This window comes from Mya arenaria, chromosome 14 (assembly GCF_026914265.1).
Source record: "Mya arenaria isolate MELC-2E11 chromosome 14, ASM2691426v1".
Lineage (NCBI taxonomy): Eukaryota > Metazoa > Mollusca > Bivalvia > Myida > Myidae > Mya > Mya arenaria.
The window spans coordinates 11440760-11463168 of NC_069135.1; the positions used below are offsets into that span (position 1 = coordinate 11440760).

A 22409-nucleotide genomic window follows, 5' to 3' on the forward strand; every position below is an offset into this window, starting at 1 on the left:
AACTCTAGTGTTATCATGTAATTCTGCCAAAAAGAAACACTGCCTTTTATGCCGAAACCTCCCCTGGGTTCATAATCTATTATACTCACATTATAATGCTTGTTAAAACCAGGTCAAACATGCCAAATTTGATGGTTGTCGGGAGGGGTTTCCCCTCCCCTCTAAACAAATTATGAATTACTAAACATTTGATTTCATTATTTGTGCTGAAGTGTTTTTCTGTAATTTCATTCATACTTTTTCGCTTAAAGTATTCGCGAGTCATCTGCCCAACTCTGCCATGACAATTATTTTTATTCAATAAACCTTTTTAATTTTTAAAGTGGGTTGAAGTGTGTTTGGGTTTTAGGACCAGTCGCCGAGTTAGCCCTGAGTAGCTATATAGAGTTCCGGCTGCCTTGTTGTGTTTAATCACCTCACTGGGCATAATTACACTCAGGTTACCCACAATCGTGGCAGCAGTAAAAGAGCAGAAGTGCCTACATGTCGGCCTAAATGGTTAAAGGGACTATGTCACAGATCTATAAGCACCAAAAAAAGTTTTTTTCTGTAACAAATCTCAGGATACCGACTAGATAATCACGCATAAGGAATGAATTCTACCTGGTAATCTTTTCTAATGGAAAAATATGAAATATCTCCTGAACTTAAATAAATTGTAAACTATGTGATACTTCAGTAAGTAAGTTTCAATGCATTGTACTGGTTGACAGTACATTTCCGAACAGGGCACAAATCCCGAACACCAGCTAAAACACGCGTTTGTTTACCGTGATCGATTATTCAATGATCTAGATCAATACAAAGGATTGCCTTGGTCACATTTGCGAAGTTTCATCTTGTTTTGTTGAGTATTATGATATTTTTCGACAATTTTCATTTTTTTCACTATTTTATCATCTATGAGACAGCCCCTTTAATGGGCGGACGAGTCTAGTCTGTGTGAGTTGAAACCAGCTGCCCATTTAACTCAGTTGGCAAAAGCGCCGTGCTAGTGTTCCTGCGGTCGTGAGTCTGAGCCCCACACCAGGCTCACTTTTCTTCTCAGGTTTACCATATAAGCATCCACAATGGTTTTTATTGAAAAAGGAATTTTTTTTTTATATTTAGTTTTCACTACCTAAGTTTTAACATTTTTTTATTCAATAATTTTATTTTACAATACAATGAACTAAGTACACAATCGCACAGTTACTGTAACAGTTAGTTTGGCATGTATAGTGATGAGTCATAAATTATGACGTGAAGGTCATATCTGGATACCGATTGCATCAACTTAGCTTGTTCATTATCCTTAAAAAAACGTTATGTCATTATGGTGTCCAAACAGCAACGTATGAACGATTGAATTTACAATAACAAGTATAATTCATAGTACAACTCACCGTGAAAGCAACGTTAAATCCGTGTTATTGCATCATGATGAAAGTTTCAATATAATAGACACATTGAAGGAAGACGTCACGCGCACCTGCAATGTAACTATATGCAAATCATTGTTTACATCAGCTGTCGTAAAATGCGCATAAATACATTTAACTTAATTATTTAGATTTCCAGTTTCAACGGTATTTTTAAGATGTGGGGTAAAATAATACAATTGTTATAACAAACCTTGTTCGTTTTGTTTTATTATTGCAGAGTTATGAAATATAATTTCCGGTCAAAATAAGTACTCTTTAGACGTGTATTCATTATATGTGTACTCCACTCCTTTTATGGAAGTGCCGAAGGTGGATTGTACATGTACCTCGGGTATTTCCGTATTAATTTTCATTGGTTAACGGAGGTCAAACCCCGCCCTTAACATGTACAATTTGCTTGCCGGCATGCACGCGCTTTATATGAACAATGTATGACGAGCTTTTCTGGTTCTCATTTTCACGGTTCAGTGGTGCCCCAATTTTTTAATGCCTATCATTCCGGCAAAAAAGAAGTAGTCCCTTGCATACACGTACAAATCGTAAGAGGGCTTGTATAAGTGCATTTTTATAGACTAAACATGCGGATATGGAGTCAAAATTTACTATCGACGGAACTAAGTTTAAAAAGTCATAATGTAAACAGTCCATTTACTGGCGATTGATTGTGCTGAAGCGGTCAGATGCAATAGTTTATACAGTTTTTGCCCCAACGAGGAACGGCAATGGTTTCAACTGATCGAGATTCCTGTACCGGAAATGTGATTTATGCCATGTGACCAATGCATAGATCATGTGTTTCCGATGGGATTATAAAACTTGACCCAAACTCAACAGCGGAAAGCGGATTATGCAAATGTATGGACATCGTTTTTTATTCTCCTTCCAAGCGTTCAAAAATAAGTATCATGTCGATTTTAAAGATGATTTCCAGGTTCAATACGAACCGAATCATATTTTCAATAATCGTCGGTGTACACACCTCAATATTTATTTCTGTTAATTATTTTCCTTAAATCGAGGTGGAAGAAAAGTTATCGACCATGTGTCGTATTGTAGCGGTTTCCCCACCGTCGTTACGGAGTTTCGAGAACTTGACAAATCTCGTTTCCGATAAATGCACTGTACTCAAGTCGGCACTCATATACTTTTCATTTAAGCACATGGCATTTACATAAATTTCATCAACTTGTTTCGGATTTGTTATACATCTATTTTTAACCATTGACTAATGGAAGATATATATAATCCTCGGATAAAACTAAATAAAACCACAGTATAAATGAACACATATTAAAACATTTTCAGTTAAAATTATAACCAAATACATTTAAATTTATGTTATAAAGTTCATCTTTATAGTACATCCATGCATTTCTTGGGATGCTAGTTCATGTTTCAGTCAAGCATAAATCTTTGGAGGCCGCCCCGGTCGCTTTTTAGAAAGCATGGGCATATTTTTCATATTTGATGTGTCGAGCACACAGTTAACGAAAAGAAACGTCAATGGCTTTGGTTTAGATTTTAACCGCAAGAAACTGTGTGTGTAAACATTATATTTATTTTCGACATTAACAAAACTTTCGAGTCGAAAAAATGAAATGTTTTACAAACCAAAATTTAGTTGAACATTTTCGGGCGTGAACGCCTCCTTTCCTCCCGGCAAAAGGTCAATGCAGCTGGCAGCTGTGATGAGATAGTTATGTGATATGACGGTTGCTCCACAAAAAGGTTGCAGCCTTCCGTATGACTTAATCAGTACGTATCGGTAATTATTTTCATATATCTGATTAATCTCACTTTGTTTTTTTATAATGCTCATATTCTAGTAGTAATAAAATGTTGTTATTTTCGTCTTATAATGGTTTTAGGCGTGAAAACATACTGAATTTCAAAACAGTAACAAATATCAGTTTTATTTATTGTTTTGAAATCGAATTCGCTTGCACACCAAATTCAAACGTCGGCCGCCATTAAGATGGGCCACAATTTCAAGGACGTAATATCCAAAGTAAAGCATAAGGTGCCCTTGTCCGTTATAAAACTATAATGAATGTAAATATATATCCTGGAATAAAATAGCATTATTTATCCGTTCAAAGTAAGCGTTTTTAAAGATCCACCACGTGATGACAAAACATGAATATTTCACTCGTTGAATAATTCATGTGTATGTATATTTGATAACTAATAGGAAACTTTCAGATAAGTTGAAAGCCATATCATTGAAGAAATGTTTAAACATTATTTGCACTTATTCCTACTTTAAGGTGGAACATTGTGACATGCCACGGGTTTTCCTTAGGTATGGCATCGTCTCCTTTTGAAATAACGCCTATCGCAGAAGATTCCCTCGTCTGGTCATGTACAGATCTGCCACATTCTGAAATAGCCAAGACATATCCAAAATATGCCTTTTTTCTAATGGAACGTTTGTTCAAAGTTATTATGGCCTTGTAAAAATGTTCAAATGTTTTGCAAATTATGGAAACAATATATTTTGCTTGCATTGTATTGGATACAAAAGGCATGTTCATGTATTTGTAGTTTGCCATCAATACTGATAACCATATGAGACATATTGTTAATAAAACTAAAAAAATATACTTACACTCGTTGAGTACTCCAAATTGAAAGACCGTGAGATGTGCAGTCTTCTTGCTTCCGCAATTTTCGGAGTATGTAGCTTCACACGAGTAGTCCCCTTCGTCTTCCAATTCCAAACTGGAGATTTGCAGGTAATGGTTTGAAAGGTGCTACAAATAAAAGGATTTAACAAATGGATATAAGAGGGAAAACTACAGATTGCCATTTGGAAAAATAGCTCTATGTGTCACTCAGTGTGTGACCGTGGGTGAGAAAAAAAACCCACGATAGACAAGACCTTTTTATTTAACATAGGTTCATCTTCTGACCATGACCAAACTGCATACTATTATTAAGTTCCAGGGCCAAAGTATGAAGTTTATGGGTAATGTACGCACTAATGACCAAAATATATTTTTTCACTTGAAGGTCACCAATGACCTGAAATCAATAGTGGTATTCTACTAATCAAAACCAACAAGCACACCATGTATAAAGCTCTTGGACATAGCCTTTTTTAAGTTATACAGCGCAACCGTTATTTTACATCAATGCCGCCTTGACCTTTGTCCTACTGGCCTGAAAATCAATAGGGGTCATCTAATTATCATCATCAACTGGCATAACAAGTATGAAGATAGTGTTTGTAATGATTCCTACGTAATTGAGTGGAAAACATTTTATCAGTTTAAGGTCACCGCTTTCTTGACCTTTGACCTTTTATCTTAAATTCTATGTGCGTTTCCTACTAGTAATGCTCATTTAGCTTAATAAGTATGATGTTGGTAGGTGCTAGCGTTCTTGAGATATTGAGCGAAAATAAGTTTCAGGTCACCGCAATCATATCGTTTATCACCTGAAAGTCAACGCGTATAATGTCCCTCGACCCGAACGATCTTTAGTTATTGAGCGGAAACCTGTGTGTACACTTGGTCAACGCGACCTTGACCCTTTACTTTCTGATCACAAAATAAAAAGCAGTTATTAACTGGTCATGACCAACCTTCATACCGTGTATGAATTTCTGAGGTTTTAGCGACCTCTCAAGTTATTGAGCGGAAACGAAGCATGACGTACTGACAGAATGAGTAACTTACTACGGACTTATGCAGCTAAGGACTGATGGAAAGTGTTAAAAGAATATGACTCTCCCAATTCCCAATTAATGCAAAGGAAATACCAGGGCATCATACATCATATATTTTGTTAAAGCATAACAAGCATAAATTTCGCAGATCGGTGTATGTGCTTTCACATATGCGCTGTGTTAAATGTAAAGTAGTGAACAATTTACGAAAAACTTATCGTCCAGAAGTTTCGTAACTTGCTCATTCTTAATGCTGATAACGTCAAAACTGGAAGCACTCAACGACCAAATACAGACAAATATACATGCATGATACTATTCAATGCATAAATGAACAAACTAAAAATTTACCGAGGAAATAATACACCTGTTTGGCATTGATTTACCAAATAAAATGAGATACAGCGCACATTACAACCTAGATCATAGCTATCGAGCAACAAGCTTCCAATATATTAATTATTATAGATCTTCCTATGTTATAGGTATATAGATTTTACTGAAGCAAACAACAAACAATAAAAAACTACTAATGAAAAATTTATGACTGACTTTCATTCTTTTGTTTTCTTCAAAATCTATGACCATGCCGTCCTTTATCCAGAGTATGTCTTTAGCATTCGGGGCAGAGCATGTCAGGAAGACCATGTTGCCAACTGTCCCTTCTTCATTTTTGGGTCCCCTGAAACCCTCTAAATTTGGAAAGATGAAAACAAAAGCATAAGTATATATCATGTTTTGTGATTTGATAACTTTATCAAGTGGTATTATTGGACGAAACCTTTTCAAAATATGGATGTAAGGCAAATCAATTATAAATAGTTTGTTAAGCATTCGCAATCGAATTTGCCTTTTTTTCTTAGAAGGTGGGTATAATCCCCCAGTAAAATCTTGCTTAAATAGTATGAAAGGGTGCACGTAAATGATTTTGATTAAAAGATTTCTTCGATAAATACATTGAACAGTTTACTTGGTCAATTTTAGTCCGTGTGTTGGGCGAATGGGACTCTTAATTCCGCATGTGGACATTTTTAGAGGAAATAACGCTATCTGCTAATAGGACGAATGCTTACAGAAAAAACCTGCATATAACATATTATAATGTATTGAACATGATGCCTATACTTTTTAAAACATGCCATTTGTGTAATGTTTGTATATTGTACTAGTATTGTACTGATTTAATAGAGCTTTATTCATTTTTTCTTAACGGAAAGGAGGGCGACGGAAATAGCATTTCACCTCAGAGATAAACATATTGCATGTTATAAACACCATGTTTAATAAAGAGCGTTTATTGAGCGACATCATATAAACATATAATACACATATTAAACATGAACTGAAATAGTAAAAGTATAAACTATAAGGCATGGTTTATACATTCACCAAACAAACTGACAATGAATTATAATCACTGAAATCCTTTTGAAAACCAACAGTCAAGTTTCAATAATGTTTAATATCAAATAGTCAATACAACTTGAACCGTTGGTACTAAACATGTGTCCTTTTCAATGTCGAATATATATAACTATCCCATATGGCCGTATACAGTTCTAATTGCAGTAACCAAAGTTCTTAACAAGTTACTGCAGACCCCATAAAACAACTCTTTATACAACATATCCGCAAAGCATAAAGATAAAGCTTTTATGTTATTCTATTTTTAAACGTGCATTCTCTAATGCATAATGCTTTATCAAATACTTTTAAGCGCAATCCATTTTTTATGTAATTACTCACAATTAAAAATTAAACATTAACCCCGTTTAATGGCAAACCCAGAAATCGTTCGGATAATTCCGTAAAATAAGGGGTATATATATATATATATATGCGATCATCATTTCTACAAAATGATTTTCCTCCTCCTGAACTACCCGAGCGAGTTCCGACGCGGGTATAGAATGATTAACTTACTATATTTACTAAGTATAAACTATCAGTCTATTGTAAGGCATGGTTATATATTCACCACCATAATATGATATATTATATCAATACAACAATATCAATTGACAATGAATTATGATTACTGAAATCCTTGCAAAAACCAACAGTCAAGTTTCAATAATGTTTAAGTATCAAATAGTCAATACAACTTGAACTATTGATACTAAACATCTGTACATTTCTATATCAAATATACATACCTATCCCATATGGCAATATACAGTTCTTATTGCAGTAACCAAAGTTCTTAACACGTTACTGCAGACCCCATAAAACAAAAGTGCTTAAGTCATTTCTCAACTCTTTATACTAAATTACCGCAAAGTATAATGCAAAAGCTTTTATGTTATTCTATTTTAAAAAGTGCATTCTCTCATTATGCTTTATCAAATACTTTTAAGCGTAACCCATTTTTATGTAACTATTCATAATCGTATTTTGCTTTATATTGATTTTCTTTTGGATATTGAGCACAAATGTTTATCAACATAATACAGTGACTTAGTTTAAACGTTTTTCATTTTCAAGAGAACGTTCATATGCAATAGTATACAAAATAATCTATTTAATCTATAACAATCGGCTGGAAAAAAGATGAGCAATCCGCACGAATATAAATTGTTTGAATATAAAATGACATTTACGATTTTTTATATTTCAAATCTCACGAGAGTAGTAGAATACATAAAATATGATCTAATCAATTTCCACTACCTAGGGTTGAGGACCTTTTGATACCAATATTTATATGAAAAAAATACAGAAACAAGCTCAGTAGCCGAAAGGTTAAACCTAAACCCCGTTTAATGGCACAGGGTAAACGCCAAAAACATAGAACACAACAACTAAAATTCACAAACAAGAAACATGGAACAACAGCCCAAAACTCAATAAACAACACAGTGCATATATACTAAAACTAGGTATGTTTATCAAGGATTTCCGCCTTTGAACGGTCAGCAAAATGTTAATTTACTGGGGTTTAACAGTTTGTGTGTACAACCTCACTCTGATCCCAACAATCCGGAAGAAAGTAAAAACGATAATGATCATTCTTATCACTGTATTCATTAACTTGAGGAAACTTTTTAATAAACAAGGTTGTTATGCATTGAACCTTGTGCCTCTTATGCATTGTATGGCAAATGTACGTGTCCCGGTAGTTTCCAATGTATTGATAAATCCTTCTTAACCTCTTCCACCTTTAGAAGAAATCGTTAGAATATTGAAAATCACCTTTGGTGTAAGTGTCAATGTCGTCTTGCAAAACAGTACCATAGCAGACGAACACCCACGACATTGACAGAAACATTTAACATTGACCATTTATCTGATTTTAATAAACGCTGAATTAGACATCTCGACAAAAAACATTTATGCAGACGTAATGGCATCTGCTTGTTTAGCACGCGTTTACATTGATTCAACGCATTTAAGGATAACTTTAATTTGGATCATCTAAAATCAATTACACATGATACAAAGAATAATGGAATAAAAGAGATGCAGGAATAAAAGGGACTGTTCATTAGATGACACAATTACAGAGAAAAAGAAGAAATTACGCATTACGTGAACAACGCATTAAACTTTACTTACTGATGTATCAGATCGCTTACATCAATTATTTTCTTCGTAGTTTCAGCTTAATCGTACAGTTTGAAATTTACTGGATTTGACTTCCATGTAAATACCATTTAATTTAGAAATACGAGCGTAGGTAAAAATATAAGCTGTGCTGATCAAGTGCCTTTTACATGCTAAATATACATACTATAAACTAAACCATCATGCTTTATTTATAAACAGGTAACCTCAGATGAGACAACTGACAAAACATTATGCATTTGCTGATTTTTGGACCATCTGGTGTCAGTCCCTTAAAGGGCTAATACGAACACACCAAAACTACTTTCTTACTCGTTCTTAAGCATGTATAGTGGGAAACGTCGAACAAACTATATATCAATTTGATTTATTGTTATAGTTTTTATTAAGTGAAAGCTCTCAATTATATGTTAGTATTGTTGTTATATTTAGAGCAGGTATAAAAGCTTACACAAATTCCAACACTGACTGTTCTTCATCATCCATCAGTATTACTTATTCTGAGCAGATAATGTTAAAATTACGTAATGATGATTAATGTAATTGCTCTTATGATGATATGCGTGATTGTCACATGGAAAGATAAATGTAATTCAAATGCCTCAAGAAACCGTATAGAAGATATGAACCATATTAGTATGATTAAAGGATTTACTTGACACCTATTCATCGTCTATTTAAACAGCTTACCTACGTTGCAGTCATTGACCATCGTCATGGAGAAAACATGTTCCGCAGTAAGTCTCCCTGCCCGTGCTATACATATATACTGTCCTTCATTCTGCTCACTAAACCTCTTTATCTGTAAACAAATACAATGTTTGAACATACCTGAAACGATGTTTGCTTTCCACTTTTTTCATGTTTAACTAGTAGTAAGAATGTGTAATAATTTGGATACATTAACAATTTACAAAGGCAAAATTCGGATATGAAAGGGAAAATTCCTATGAACTCGAATACTACTGGCTTTTCTGACTCTGCCCTCTTAATTACATACTACTTATTAAACTAATAAAGAACAACCTATTACAGGGGAGGGGACCAAGATTTTCAATAAATAATTAATAAAATGCAATTTTTACCCTTCTGAAATATTAGTAAACAATGGACTACATACACCAAGTAGAATTGTTAGTTGGATAAATGAAAGAGCATGTATTCTATACATTATCATGAGGTATAATTAATATGTATACTTCAGTGTTTGCAAATATAAATATATATTGGTGTTCATATTCTAACCTCTTTCTATTGATTTCTATGCATCTGCGTTGCTATGTATTTCTAAGCAAGTTGAAGTATTACCCACCCTTGCATATATAATTATAATGTTTTATTAATAGGTAATGACTCTTTTTCCATATAAAATTGTTACGGATAATTGGTATAAATATGTATGTAATTTGGTTTAAGCTTTGGAATAGAAACAATAATATAAACACTTTTTTGATATGTTTGCGTCAAACTGTATTCGGTATTTTGTAAAATCTTTGCATTAATGAATATCTCACTGTATATAATAACATGTTCCGTTCTTTGCCAAAGACTTAGCCAATATTCATATCAAGGTTGAAAGTATATATGGATCGAATGATGATAATATAGATGATTAAGGTTAGATGATGGTGGTCATGATGATTATCGTTATGATGATGATGATAGTGGTGATTATGATGATGGTGGTGGTGATTATAATGATGAAAATGGTGTTGATAATGATGATGATGATGGTGATGGTGATGATGATGATTGTGTTGTTGATAATGATGATGATGATGGTGATGTTGATGATGATGATGGCGTTGATGATGATGATGATGATGATGGTGTTGATAATGATGATGATGATGGTGATGGTGGTGATGATGATGATGATGGTGTTAATGATGATGATGATGATGATGATGATGATGATGATGATGATGATGATGATGATGATGATGATGATGATGATGTTGGTGGTGGTGGTGATGATGATGATGATGATGATAGTGGTGATGATAATGATGATGATGATGATGATGATGATGATGATGATGATGATGATGATGATGATGATGATGATGATGATGATGATGATGATGATGATGATGATGATGATGATGATGATGATGATGATGATGATGATGATGATGATGTTTGTGGTGGTGGTGATGATGATGATGATGATGATGATGATGATGATGATGATGATGATGATGATGATGATGTACATCTAGAACGCCGTTTCCTTGGTCTCCATACCCGGTAGATGCTCTGTACTCCGGTATCGGCTCTCCTTCAAACAACCTACAAATATCAGGGATTTTAGTTTTAGCACAGGCAGTTAAATATGTGTCACGTGAGTGCATACGGTCTTTTATCAGAAGGCATTCGATTGAGCTTCTTCTATTTAGTGCTTCAATTGTTACACAGTGGATCTCTGAAACGATTAGATAGAGGGATATAGAGCTCTTGTATCTAACTAAAGTGGATTCAATAAAGTACACTGACTACACCATCAGTATAACATAGCAATTATGAATGTATGATAACACCGGCTTGAGCATTATCATTCACTTAATAGTTAAAACGAGCACCAGAGTGTTATTATTTACATCCAAAGCGGTTGCGTTCAACGTTCGTCTTATTAAAATATATCAGAACTATTAAACACAACTTGAGACCTACTTAAAATCAACAAACCATGAACACACGACCATATCGCCGTTTTTAGGGGGTTTCACCAGACATATGGCGACCGCCTGTTTCTGCCGTTTAACATTTCTATCTTGAGGCCTTTGCTCGAACTCCAGATTACCAACAGAAGGCTGTAATAACACAAAGCAATTTATCAAATATAGAACAAACATATAATTGACCTTACGACAGCGGCTTCTAAGCCACGCCCCCTGATATCAAGGGAGCGAACTCTGTCTATGTCCGTCAAACAAACAATGAAGCAATGGCGTCTCGCTACGTTTCGCTTTCCGATATTCATGACAAATTATCATAAATGTGACATTTCACTGCGAAAAAAATAGTAGTCAAAGGAATTTGTACCTGGCTGCTACATCGGAAGGCTCAATATAGCTTTAGAGGATGACGATATCTAACATTTACGGGGTAAAAACTATCCAAGTCAGAGAAAATCGGATACGGGATAGCCGCCATGTTGTCAACATTGACATCGATACAAAGGAAAAGCGTGTGTGTGACGCATACTATAAATGCAAACAAGGGTAAGTTTATCTTATAATAACACCGGTCATTCTTACAGTATTGTTGAAACAAAGATTAAATCATCGCACAATATGAGTAAATCATAAATTGCCCGAATGGGGAACCCGGAAGTGACATTAAATGACAGTTACATGCCAGCTATATACCTACCTTGTATTCTATAGTATGAGCAGATATGGTTTATTAGGGTTATGCATAAAAAGTTTCAGTTCTCAGCGACTGAGCACTCCCCCTTATAAATAATGATGTAATAGTTGACTAGTGACAATCGTGGGTGATACCAATCTGTAACTTTTGCATTGCTCAAACATTCACATGCTTCGATTTTTGTTCTTACAGAAATTGTTGAATATGTTCACACACTCTGGCTGTAAAAGTAAACCTGGGAGGAAAAGAGCCCTCGGTGTGCGGCTCGAACTCACAACCACCGGAACACTAGCATGTCAACCGCAAGAGAAAACCAGTGATGATGTGATGATAAGTTTTACAATAATCGGTAGGACCTATTTGAAAGCTTTTTACAACATTTAGTTTTACTTTGCTGTACAAAAGTAATGGACTATTTGTCCAGAAAAAAACAACAACCATAAAACATACCGTTAGCTATTATCTTGGCAATATTTCATTATGATATACATGTAGAAAGCAAACATCAAAGGCAGTAGCATTTACAGCTAGTATTAAAATATTTAACATTACATGTAACTGATTTATTTTAATATTGGCATCTTTTATTTATTTCAGGAAAGTGTGGTCATTTGAAGAGAGTTCTTGAAGTTGTTCAGCATGTTGTTTTGATGGATTCTTGGAAGGATGTACCTCTATGATGTTAGCTTCAGGTCTGGAGTATAACACCAGTTGTTGCATATTTAATATCAGATATATTAAATACATTGTTGTTTTGCAAACATTACTTAAACTTTGATATTTCTTTGGTGCTTATGAATGCTATTGTAGGTGAACATCTCTTTATTGCAATGGCAAATATATTTTAAATTATATAGCATTAGCAGAAGTTATTTTTCACTGTAAAAGCTGCACTTTCACAGATTGATCGCTTTGACAACTTACACAAGATTCGATTGCATTTATCATATTTTGCTCGTTTGAAGAAGTTTGCTTTGTGATTTATATATTAGGTCTTAATTAAAAGAATGCCAAAATAAGCCGATTCTGAACATAAAAGTGTAAAAACAGAAATCTGTGAGAGTGTAACTTTAAGAATACTGGTAATCGAGTGTGCATGTGATTTGGAAGCTGAACATGGGATGAACTATCATTAAATATTGTAGATTTACGTAAATGGCACCAAATATAATAATAACATTGAAATCATGTACGTGTTTGACTTGTTTTTTATTCAATTAGTCTAAGTCTTTACAGCACATGTTTGGCAAAATCAAGTTCTAATGAACTTAATAATTGATTCAAATGTACAGTGAAATAAATTGATTTATACAGAAAATAATACCTAAGCAATTCAGACCGTTCTGTTCTGTTGTTTTGGTGGCTCAGATATTAGGTCTAGCTGGTGTGAGCTTGTCAAATACTGCTTGAGGGTCAGGGTTTTCTTGATTGGGTTTCCCGTCGACAAAGTGCTGATATGAAAATAAGGAATCTATGAAATGTGTCGAAATGACAGCTACAATAACCATTGTTTACATAGTAACCATACAAGTAGATGAGATTCGGACGCATGCGATGGTTCGGACAAATATTTAGTCTTACGATATTTCCTGATTTACTTTGAAAGCAAAGCAGTTTATAAGCATACATAACGGTATCAACAAAAATACATCTATCTGAAATCAATCGTGTCCATGTTGAACTTGATACTAAATGGCCATTAATGCCGATTTGACAACACAAGCCAAAGCATAAATGTACGATGTTTATATTATAAAAATAGTAACACTAATTTAGGTCATGCACGGACAATTTCAGTATTCAATAATGTTTTAGCGGATTGATTCCCCCCACCCCCTTATAAGCAAATAAGTAGTTTTGATCAGAAAAATACTTTTGTACAGACAGTATAGATGTTTCGCCTTTCATCGATCTTTCAAATTACCAAGTTCAGCTGTTGGTGAGGTCTTCCACAGAGTCTGATCCAGCGCTTGCATTTTTCTAAATTACTCGCTGGTTTCAAATACAGAACGAATTGCACACCCTCTTTTGTCGGCCTGGCTACCTTGTATCTGAATTACAAGTGCCATGACAACACCTTTTTACCATAATACTTAAAAAGGCGAGGAAATGCCAGCGCATGTATATGACGGACTCTGGTCAGTTTGACGGAAAAAATGGCGGATAGCAACACGGCTTATCAGCGCTACATTCTGATTGGCTGATAGGAATTGTCAATCAAATCCTGTCGTAAGGTCAATTACATCAATATAATTTTATATCAAAAATAAGAAAACGTGTTGGATTTCATAATGAACCAGACTTTCCCAAGACCTGTACTCAATCCAAATCCTGTATTCATCTGAAATATTGTCGAATGACTCATACAACAAATGACAAAGTACATGACTACACATGTGTTTGAACCTTTATGATAACAAACAAGTAAACCTTGCAACTGAATCACATACAACTAACTCTTGCTTCTTCTGTCAAAATCGATCATATACAATTAACCCATGCCAATTCTGTCAAACTGAATCTCATACTAGTAAGTCACGCTACTTCTGTCAAAATGAATCACATACATGTACCACATGCCACTTCTGTCAAAATAGTCCACATACTAGTAAGTCACGCTACTTCTGTCAAAATGAATCACATACATTTACCACATGCCACTTCTGTCAAAATAGTCCACATACTAGTAAGTCACGCCACTTCTGTAAAAATGAATCACAGACATGTACCACATGCCAATTCTGTCAAAATAGTCCACATACTAGTAAGTCACGCTACTTCTGTCAAAATAAATCACATACATTTACCACATGCCACTTCTGTCAAAATAGTCCACATACTAGTAAGTCACGCCACTTCTGTCAAAATAGTCCACATACTAGTAAGGCACGCCACTTCTGTCAAAAATGTCCACATACTAATAATTCACGCTACTTTTGTCAAAATAGTCCACATACTAGTAACCTCGCGACTGTATTTAAACTGAATCACTTCCACGTGGCCCTTGCTTCTTTTTTTCAAACTTAATCCAATGTCTTTGTCATTTCTGTCAAACTGAATCACATACAAGTAGCACTGACTTAATCACAAATCAGAAGCTATTTTCACATCATCTGTCAAACTGAATCACATACTGGCAAGAATTCATACTTCTGTCAAACTGAATCAGATACTGGCAAGTATCCATACTTCTGTCAAACTGAATCACATACTGGCAAGAATTAATACTTCTGTCAAACTGAATCACATACTGGCAAGAATTCATACTTCTGTCAAACTGAATCACATACTGGCAAGTATCCATACTTCTGTCAAACTGAATCACATATTGGAAAGAATTCATACTTCTGTCAAACTGAATCAGATACTTGCAATTATACATACTTTTGTCAAACTGAATCACATACTTGTAAGTATCCATACTTCTGTCAAACTAAATCACATACTAGTTACCCTTGCCATATCTGTCAAACCAAAAAACATACAAGTAACACATGTCATAATTGTATTTTAAGTCCCTTTTGTAGAACTGTATCACATACATGTAACTCATATTCCTTCTGTCAAACTGAATCACATGCATATTACTCTTGCCATTTCCTTTAAACTGAATCACCTACTAGTAATACTTCTGTCTTCTGAATCACATAGTATTATAAAATAGCAGTCGATATACACAAAAGCTAGATGTATAATGCATTGTAAACGTAATATTGTTCATGTGATGTACATGTCAATATTCATTTGATGTTTGTTATTTTTGGTTGTTTAAGTAAACCGGTTCAAGATTTTCAACGGTGAGCTTCAGCCTCCGCTAGGAGATAAAACCCTCTGTAATATGTTAACGTTATTCTTTAGGTTAACGATCTCAGCACCATGGCATTACACGCCCTTCCATCTCTGTATCATGGAATAACTTACCCCTTCCTCTCTGCAAAACTCCCCCGAGTATCCCTCCATACAGTGACAGGTTTCTGTATGACCATTTTTTCACACACGTTCCACCATTGTCACATTGGTTTATCTCACACTGTGACTCTCTTTCGCATCTTTGTAAAAACATACAACATTAACTTATACGATACAATACGAATATACAGTTTAACACAGTCTTGATACAAGTTTACAATGAGCCTGACGAATTACAAAATGCAAGTGTCTGTGATACGTTGGTATTATTGGGCTATCGTAAAATGCTTGTATAAGCAAGCGTGTTTGTAGTAAGATACTATTTTAATGCATATAAAGATGCAATATTCTTGCATTTTGTAATGGCACATTTATTCCTCTAATTTAAATTTTCGATTTATTTAACGCCCAAACAGAGAGTTTACAAGGCCTCGGTCATGCATTGACATAACGAACAGGTGGGGTGTTTAACAGTTCATCGGGCCGTTATTTCACAATTATAATTCAGAAGAATATAGCAACATATATACACATATATACTAGCGCAATAGAGAAGATGTACATGCAAAAGCATACCAGATCTCGAAATAACTCCGAAGCAATTTTATCACAGGAACATTTATGGCTTCAACAGTTAGGTTAAGATAACATTATGCTAACTACATTGACAATGTCAAATATAAACGATAAAACAGAGTTTAAAGTTAATTCTCTTAAAACAACCTTAAATTGACATATCTCTGTAGTATATGCAAAGTAGCACGTCTGGATGTTTGCCAATGACAACGAATAATCTCCATGCAGCAAGGACAGTAATTCTGGCATTCCTTAACTTTCGGGTGTTGGCCCTTGGTATATAAACAATTGGACTTCTTATGAACAAGCCTGTTATTAGCACGGTGGTCTAAGCGGACGGTGATTATGCACATGTTATAATCGTCAGAACATAACATATACAAATGGCAACAAAGTGACCGTTTTGATAGCATTGACATAAATTATATTTGTAATGAGACTAAGGCTCATATGGCTCCTTACCTGTGGTCGTGTCTGATAGTGACCGTGTAGGATGGCACACATAGCGTCTTGTCCTGTATTTCCGGGGTTGTATACGTGAATTCAAAGTCCCCGTCAGAGTTAAGAAGCCGACCGCTGCATTCTTTTGTGTAGAGTAACAGTTGGAAGATGACAACACGATGTACATATGACACACAGTGCATGGTTTGTTTGAAATTTGTTATTCACAGTTTTAAGTCTAAGATTATACACTCTCTAAATGCTGCAGCAAAGGATTGCCTATGTTATGATTGAAAGTATAGATATGCTCATGCACAAAAACACATGTATGTGTGTCTGAACAGACGAGTTACTTTGAGTGCTTAGGTATAGATGCATATTTTCAGTAAGAAAACGTTAACAGTACACATTAACATTACAATGTTTGACGCAACTTCTCATACCGTTGTCGCCGCCGACAGGTGACTGTGACTGGGCAAAGTTGTCCACAACCACTGTGTAGGCTAGCTGGAACCGAGCTCCCTCACCTCCGGCTTTATTCGTGTATTCAATGAACAGGTTCCTGCCCCGCCGAACCTCGTTTTTGGCACCCTCGGCGTGCTCGCTACATATCTCCAACAGAGACTGAGCGTCTGTAAAAAGGTTAAATGTGTTTATATGTATATTTCATACAGTTTTACCGTGTGTTCTGTTCGTGTAATGAAACAAAATGTGTAGGAATCACGAGGTTATTTAGAACCTTGAAAGTACAAGTGTCAGTTCCGAATATCCCTCCCCCCTTTGGTACTAGACCCGCGTCACATGGGTGAGAGTCTGACATCAAACCTACTTAAAGCTCTGAGACCACTTTCTAAATCAACTTTGTCTGAGTGTTATTTTCATTTTTTTTAATAAGCCAAGTACTTTTGTCTTATGTTAGATCGTATCTTAAGAGTCTTCGAGACTTAGTCTACATAAGCTATATCCTTTTATTTTTCTTAATATAATGGTATGCCAGTTTGCCAATTTAAAGCCTTGCATATTTTCTACTTAATAAAACAGCTTTAAATATCTTGATTTATGTGCCAACGTTCATAATCATCATGACCCAGGTTTTATCACTTAAAATAACAAAGATATGTATGTATTGAAATTCTATGGAATAAACAATGCAAATTTGGTTTTCATCCACAGTGACGTATTTTCAATATTTCTGCAGCCCAGAGTTTTATTGTTATAGTAAAAAGCATCACCAAAGAGCAATATTAAAATTCATTGCAATCTAATCTTACATATATGAATACGAAAGAAGGTCAAAGGACCACGGTCAAGATTATCCAAGGACTATATAAAAATTCTCAAATTTGTACACATGTTCCTCCTTTTCATTGCGGTTCTTTGCCGTATCTTTAATAAAGTAGGTCAAAATATAGTTTGAGCAATTATCAGTCAAAGAAAATATTAATAAATAATTATTGCTTCAGTTTCAAAAATAGTTAGCAATAAGGGCACGGTAAAGTTCATCAGATACTAGTATGTGTTTGAAAAACTGATACCTGGTCCAATTTGCAATATGGTTGAATCACCAATAAATCCTTACATAAGAACTTGCAAAATAATTGCCGTCTGGGTAGAAACGGCGTTTGAAAAATTCGAAGCAGTTTGTTATTGCAGATAAAGGACAAAAGCAGACATGAACATAACATGCTCATGTAAGCAAACTGCATGTCAACAAATATGAATAACGACGTTTCTATAGGGTCATGGTTGGTTTACGTACGGGAGCCTACGCCGTCCCGGACTATGATCCGCTCATCACTACACGTTTTAGTCCCGAACGTCACCATGCTTACTGTCATCTCCACTAGGTAACCATCAGGGGCCTGTAATATCACGTCATTTGATCTGAATAAATAGAAGCATGATTTGTTCGAAGATTTTTGTCATAATAATGTGCTCTTTTATCAAACTTGTCTAAGGTTCTTAGAACAGGCTAGCACGCCGCTAAACAGTCTCATTTGCTTATCTTAATATATATGGGGTAATCATGCGAAAACGAGACCAGTTAGTACTAGTTGTCTGCTATATAATTTTGTTTGTATATTAAACACACGCCTTGTCAATCAGTTGAACAAAGCATGATCACAATCAGTTTGCATCGCCCCAGCAGTCAGAGATGGCATTCAGGAGTTTCGTTTTTCACCGCGTTATTCTTGCAGACGTGATATAAGGCCGCGATTCAATCGGTCGAAACCAACGCAAACTTTATATGTACGATAACTTCCTGGTGATACGGTAAAATATTTGCCAAAACGCTGAATGCTAAAGTCGGTCTCATTGACGTGTGAAGTTTTACGACATGCTAAAGATGTTGCATTTCATTTGAAATTCACTTGATTGATTTTGGCGGACAAGCAACGATCAGTAAATGTTTCAAGTTTATTTAAAATAGTAGTAACAGTAGCACATTTGAACGTGGGTCTAAATATAACCTAATGATTAGTGTGCTTATCTAAAGGTATTTGAATGTTTAACAAAATAATGGTAAAAATTTAGATTAGCATTTTCGAGATAACCTGGAGAAGATAGTAACAGTCTTCCCTACTGTAATCCATGTGATCCAGGCTCCCAGTATTGCCTGGTGAAATACGAATTATCGTATTGCAGACTGTGTCGCCAAAATAATCTGAAAAAAAATAATTTTAATATCATAACTTGAAAATTACTTTAATTGCCCAGTTCGGTTATGAATGTAAAAGAATGTCATAGTGAGTAGTTCATCTGCTCTTGATGTAAACAACATGAAAATCACTCATTTTCATTTAATTATATAGTATCTAACACGCGCATCACAGTCAAAACGACAACATATCCTTGTTTTCAAAGTTCATTTAAGACAAACCTGTCTTCAGTATGTTTGTTTGCTTAATTTTATAAATTAATGTGTATTTTATAAATCAAGACCAAGGCACTTAATGACGGCTACAAACCCCTTGTTAAGTTATTGTATTATCAAGTTATATATAAAATGCAATATATGTAACTGTTATTTCAATATTATATAGTTAATAAATGCGACAAGAGCTACCTGCTCGTTGGCATCTGTAAAAATTAATTCTATTCCTTTTTTGTTGAAATTAACCCCTTGAGTATGACAATCAGATTTAAAAGAGCTACAACAAACCTTCTCTCCTCCTCCTTAGACCGTTGTTAATGCCCTTTACAGTATATCCCCATTCCATGGCAAAAAGGGCGAGGAAATATAACCACACCATTATTCACTAGCATCCAACGTCCTCTAAAGCCTAAGGCTTTATCCCAGAGTATTAACAGCAGAGTTATGTTGTGGAGGTGATATACAAGGCGCCGTTAAATGCTTTTGTAAAACCAGATGTGTCCTAAGTGTAGAACATTTTTAGAAAAAAAATAGCTTGAGGAATAACCTTAAATTTCAAGCATTTAACCTACATTTTTGGTTTGCGTATGTTGTTTTCTTTCTTATTGCATTCCAGGACACGCACAGTTTTGAACCGTCTTTATCACACGGACATGTACGATCCGCTATCGAAGACTGAGACAAGTGTCAACAACTACTAAACAAGAGTATAAACTTTTCTTGTAAACCTTCCCTTCTAAAGTTTTCATATTAATATTGATTGAAAAAATGACCGATATAACAACATCACTATCATTCTTACCAAGTTTCATGTGAATAAGTACCGCAACCTTTGGAAAGATCAATTTTTATTTGTCCACACTTTTAATCTGCGGCTTTGTCTGTAGCCAAAGTCACTTCTATGTTTGGAGCTTTTCGAGTGACAAATGAAACATGTGTATGACTGTTTAATTTAGTAGTGTTATGTTGTCTGCTTTAATTGGTAGGTGTCCTAGATGCATTATAGTAAGCTACATTTTCCTTATGATATTTATAGCGTACATTATTTAGGCTTTGTTCAAAAGGTTCTTTAAGCTTTAGAATAAACAAAAAGCTTATAGAATTTGAGAGGAGGTTTTTAATGTTTTTTAAGTATGTCCTTTAACATTCTTATTTTGGTTTATAACGGCATGTTTCTCTGGTCTTAACAAGTAGAGTAAGGTAACATTTTTTTATTAAAAATCAAATCGCATCAGAAAAGGAATAAAAATAATAACTTGGATAGGGTTTTTAACCAGCCGTATTGCTCCAGTCACTCAAAAGTTATCACCCTAACCTTAAATCGGCCTTGTCCGATCAATTAATTTAGATGTAGAATATTTTGGTCAGATTGTGTATGCCAGGATATCTAGGCTATGTTCGAAAACAAAGCCATCAAAATCAACTCGAGAAATATGACCCTCAAATTGGATAAAACTGTATAAACAGTTCTCTCTACATCTTACTTAATGAACAGCCATTTATCAACAAACTTAGATGCTATTTCTGAAAATGTTACTTCTAGAAACATGGCTAAGCTTGATTTCTAAAAATGTAGCTTATAGTAATGTGGCTAAGCTATACTTCTAGAAATATGGCTTCCAGAAATGTGTTTTCAAACAAACAAGTATGTAGACCATGTTTAAAATTCCTCATATTAAACCTATCTATTTCACATAGAACCGTAAAAGCTCATATTTGACCATAGTTATTAACATAACGTCGATCCATTTGTGGTCTTAAACGTTTGACTTAATGACCTATTTGTTACCAGGTATTATCATATATCAATTAAACTTGATCTATACTTCATAGAGACAAATAAAATGTTATGTTCTAATTAAATTAACGGATAGAAAATTGGTTTTAAGTTTTAACAAATTTTGTATATATATATATATATATATATATATATATATATATATATAGTGTATATATATATATATTATCTACGGATCTATTTTATACTATTTAAATATATATCTATATTTACACTTGACCTGGATTCCACATTCTGACCAAAGTTCATGAACATTACATGCTTGATTGAAAAAAAGGATTATAATTGTCTACTAGTTATTAGCTGAACAAATAACAAAACTAGAGATTGCTTTTTTGAAAAAGCGCATGTCTCCCCCATTGTGTGGTCGTAGGTGAGAAATAATCAATGATGGATCCCAAAATCAATAGGGGCCATCAACTAGTCATGACTAACTGGCATACCAAGTATGAAGTTCCTGGGTGTAAACGTTCTTGAGTTATTGAGCAGAAACCGGTTCTTCACCTCAAGGTCAGTGACCTTGACCTTTGACCAACTGATTGCAAAATCAACTAGACATCATGACCAACCTCACTTCAAAGTTTGGTGAACCTAGATCAAAGCATTCTCCTGATATTGCACGGAAATATTTTTTTACATTAGAGGTCACAGCGACGTTGACCTTTGACCTTGTGACCCCCCAAAATATAGGAGTTTTCTAAACCTCATGATCAACCTCCCTACCAAGTTTGGTGAACCTAGGTCAAACCATTCTCAAGATATTGAGCGGAAATGTTTTTT

General features: G+C 34.7%; 1 protein-coding gene across 2 annotated transcripts in view; it reads right to left on the reverse strand.

The window, feature by feature from the left end:
- LOC128216948 (uncharacterized) overlaps positions 1 to 22409 on the reverse strand; it is a 33511-nt gene that overhangs the window by 9639 nt on the left and 1463 nt on the right. Inside the window, exons 2-10 of one of the 2 annotated variants that reach the window (XM_052923702.1) lie at positions 19512 to 19621; positions 18716 to 18818; positions 17400 to 17588; positions 16978 to 17098; positions 15952 to 16079; positions 11347 to 11471; positions 10906 to 10950; positions 9349 to 9460; positions 5610 to 5786 (exon numbers count right to left, since the gene is read on the reverse strand). In XM_052923702.1, the coding sequence (XP_052779662.1) occupies positions 11458 to 11471; positions 15952 to 16079; positions 16978 to 17098; positions 17400 to 17588; positions 18716 to 18818; positions 19512 to 19550 (594 nt within the window). In that variant the 5' untranslated portion in view covers positions 19551 to 19621 and the 3' untranslated portion in view covers positions 5610 to 5786; positions 9349 to 9460; positions 10906 to 10950; positions 11347 to 11457. Of the gene's footprint in view, positions 1 to 3035; positions 3108 to 3685; positions 3805 to 4032; positions 4178 to 5609; positions 5787 to 9348; positions 9461 to 10905; positions 10951 to 11346; positions 11472 to 15951; positions 16080 to 16977; positions 17099 to 17399; positions 17589 to 18715; positions 18819 to 19511; positions 19622 to 22409 lie in introns of those variants that run through there. The other variant, XR_008258161.1, reaches the window with a different exon arrangement.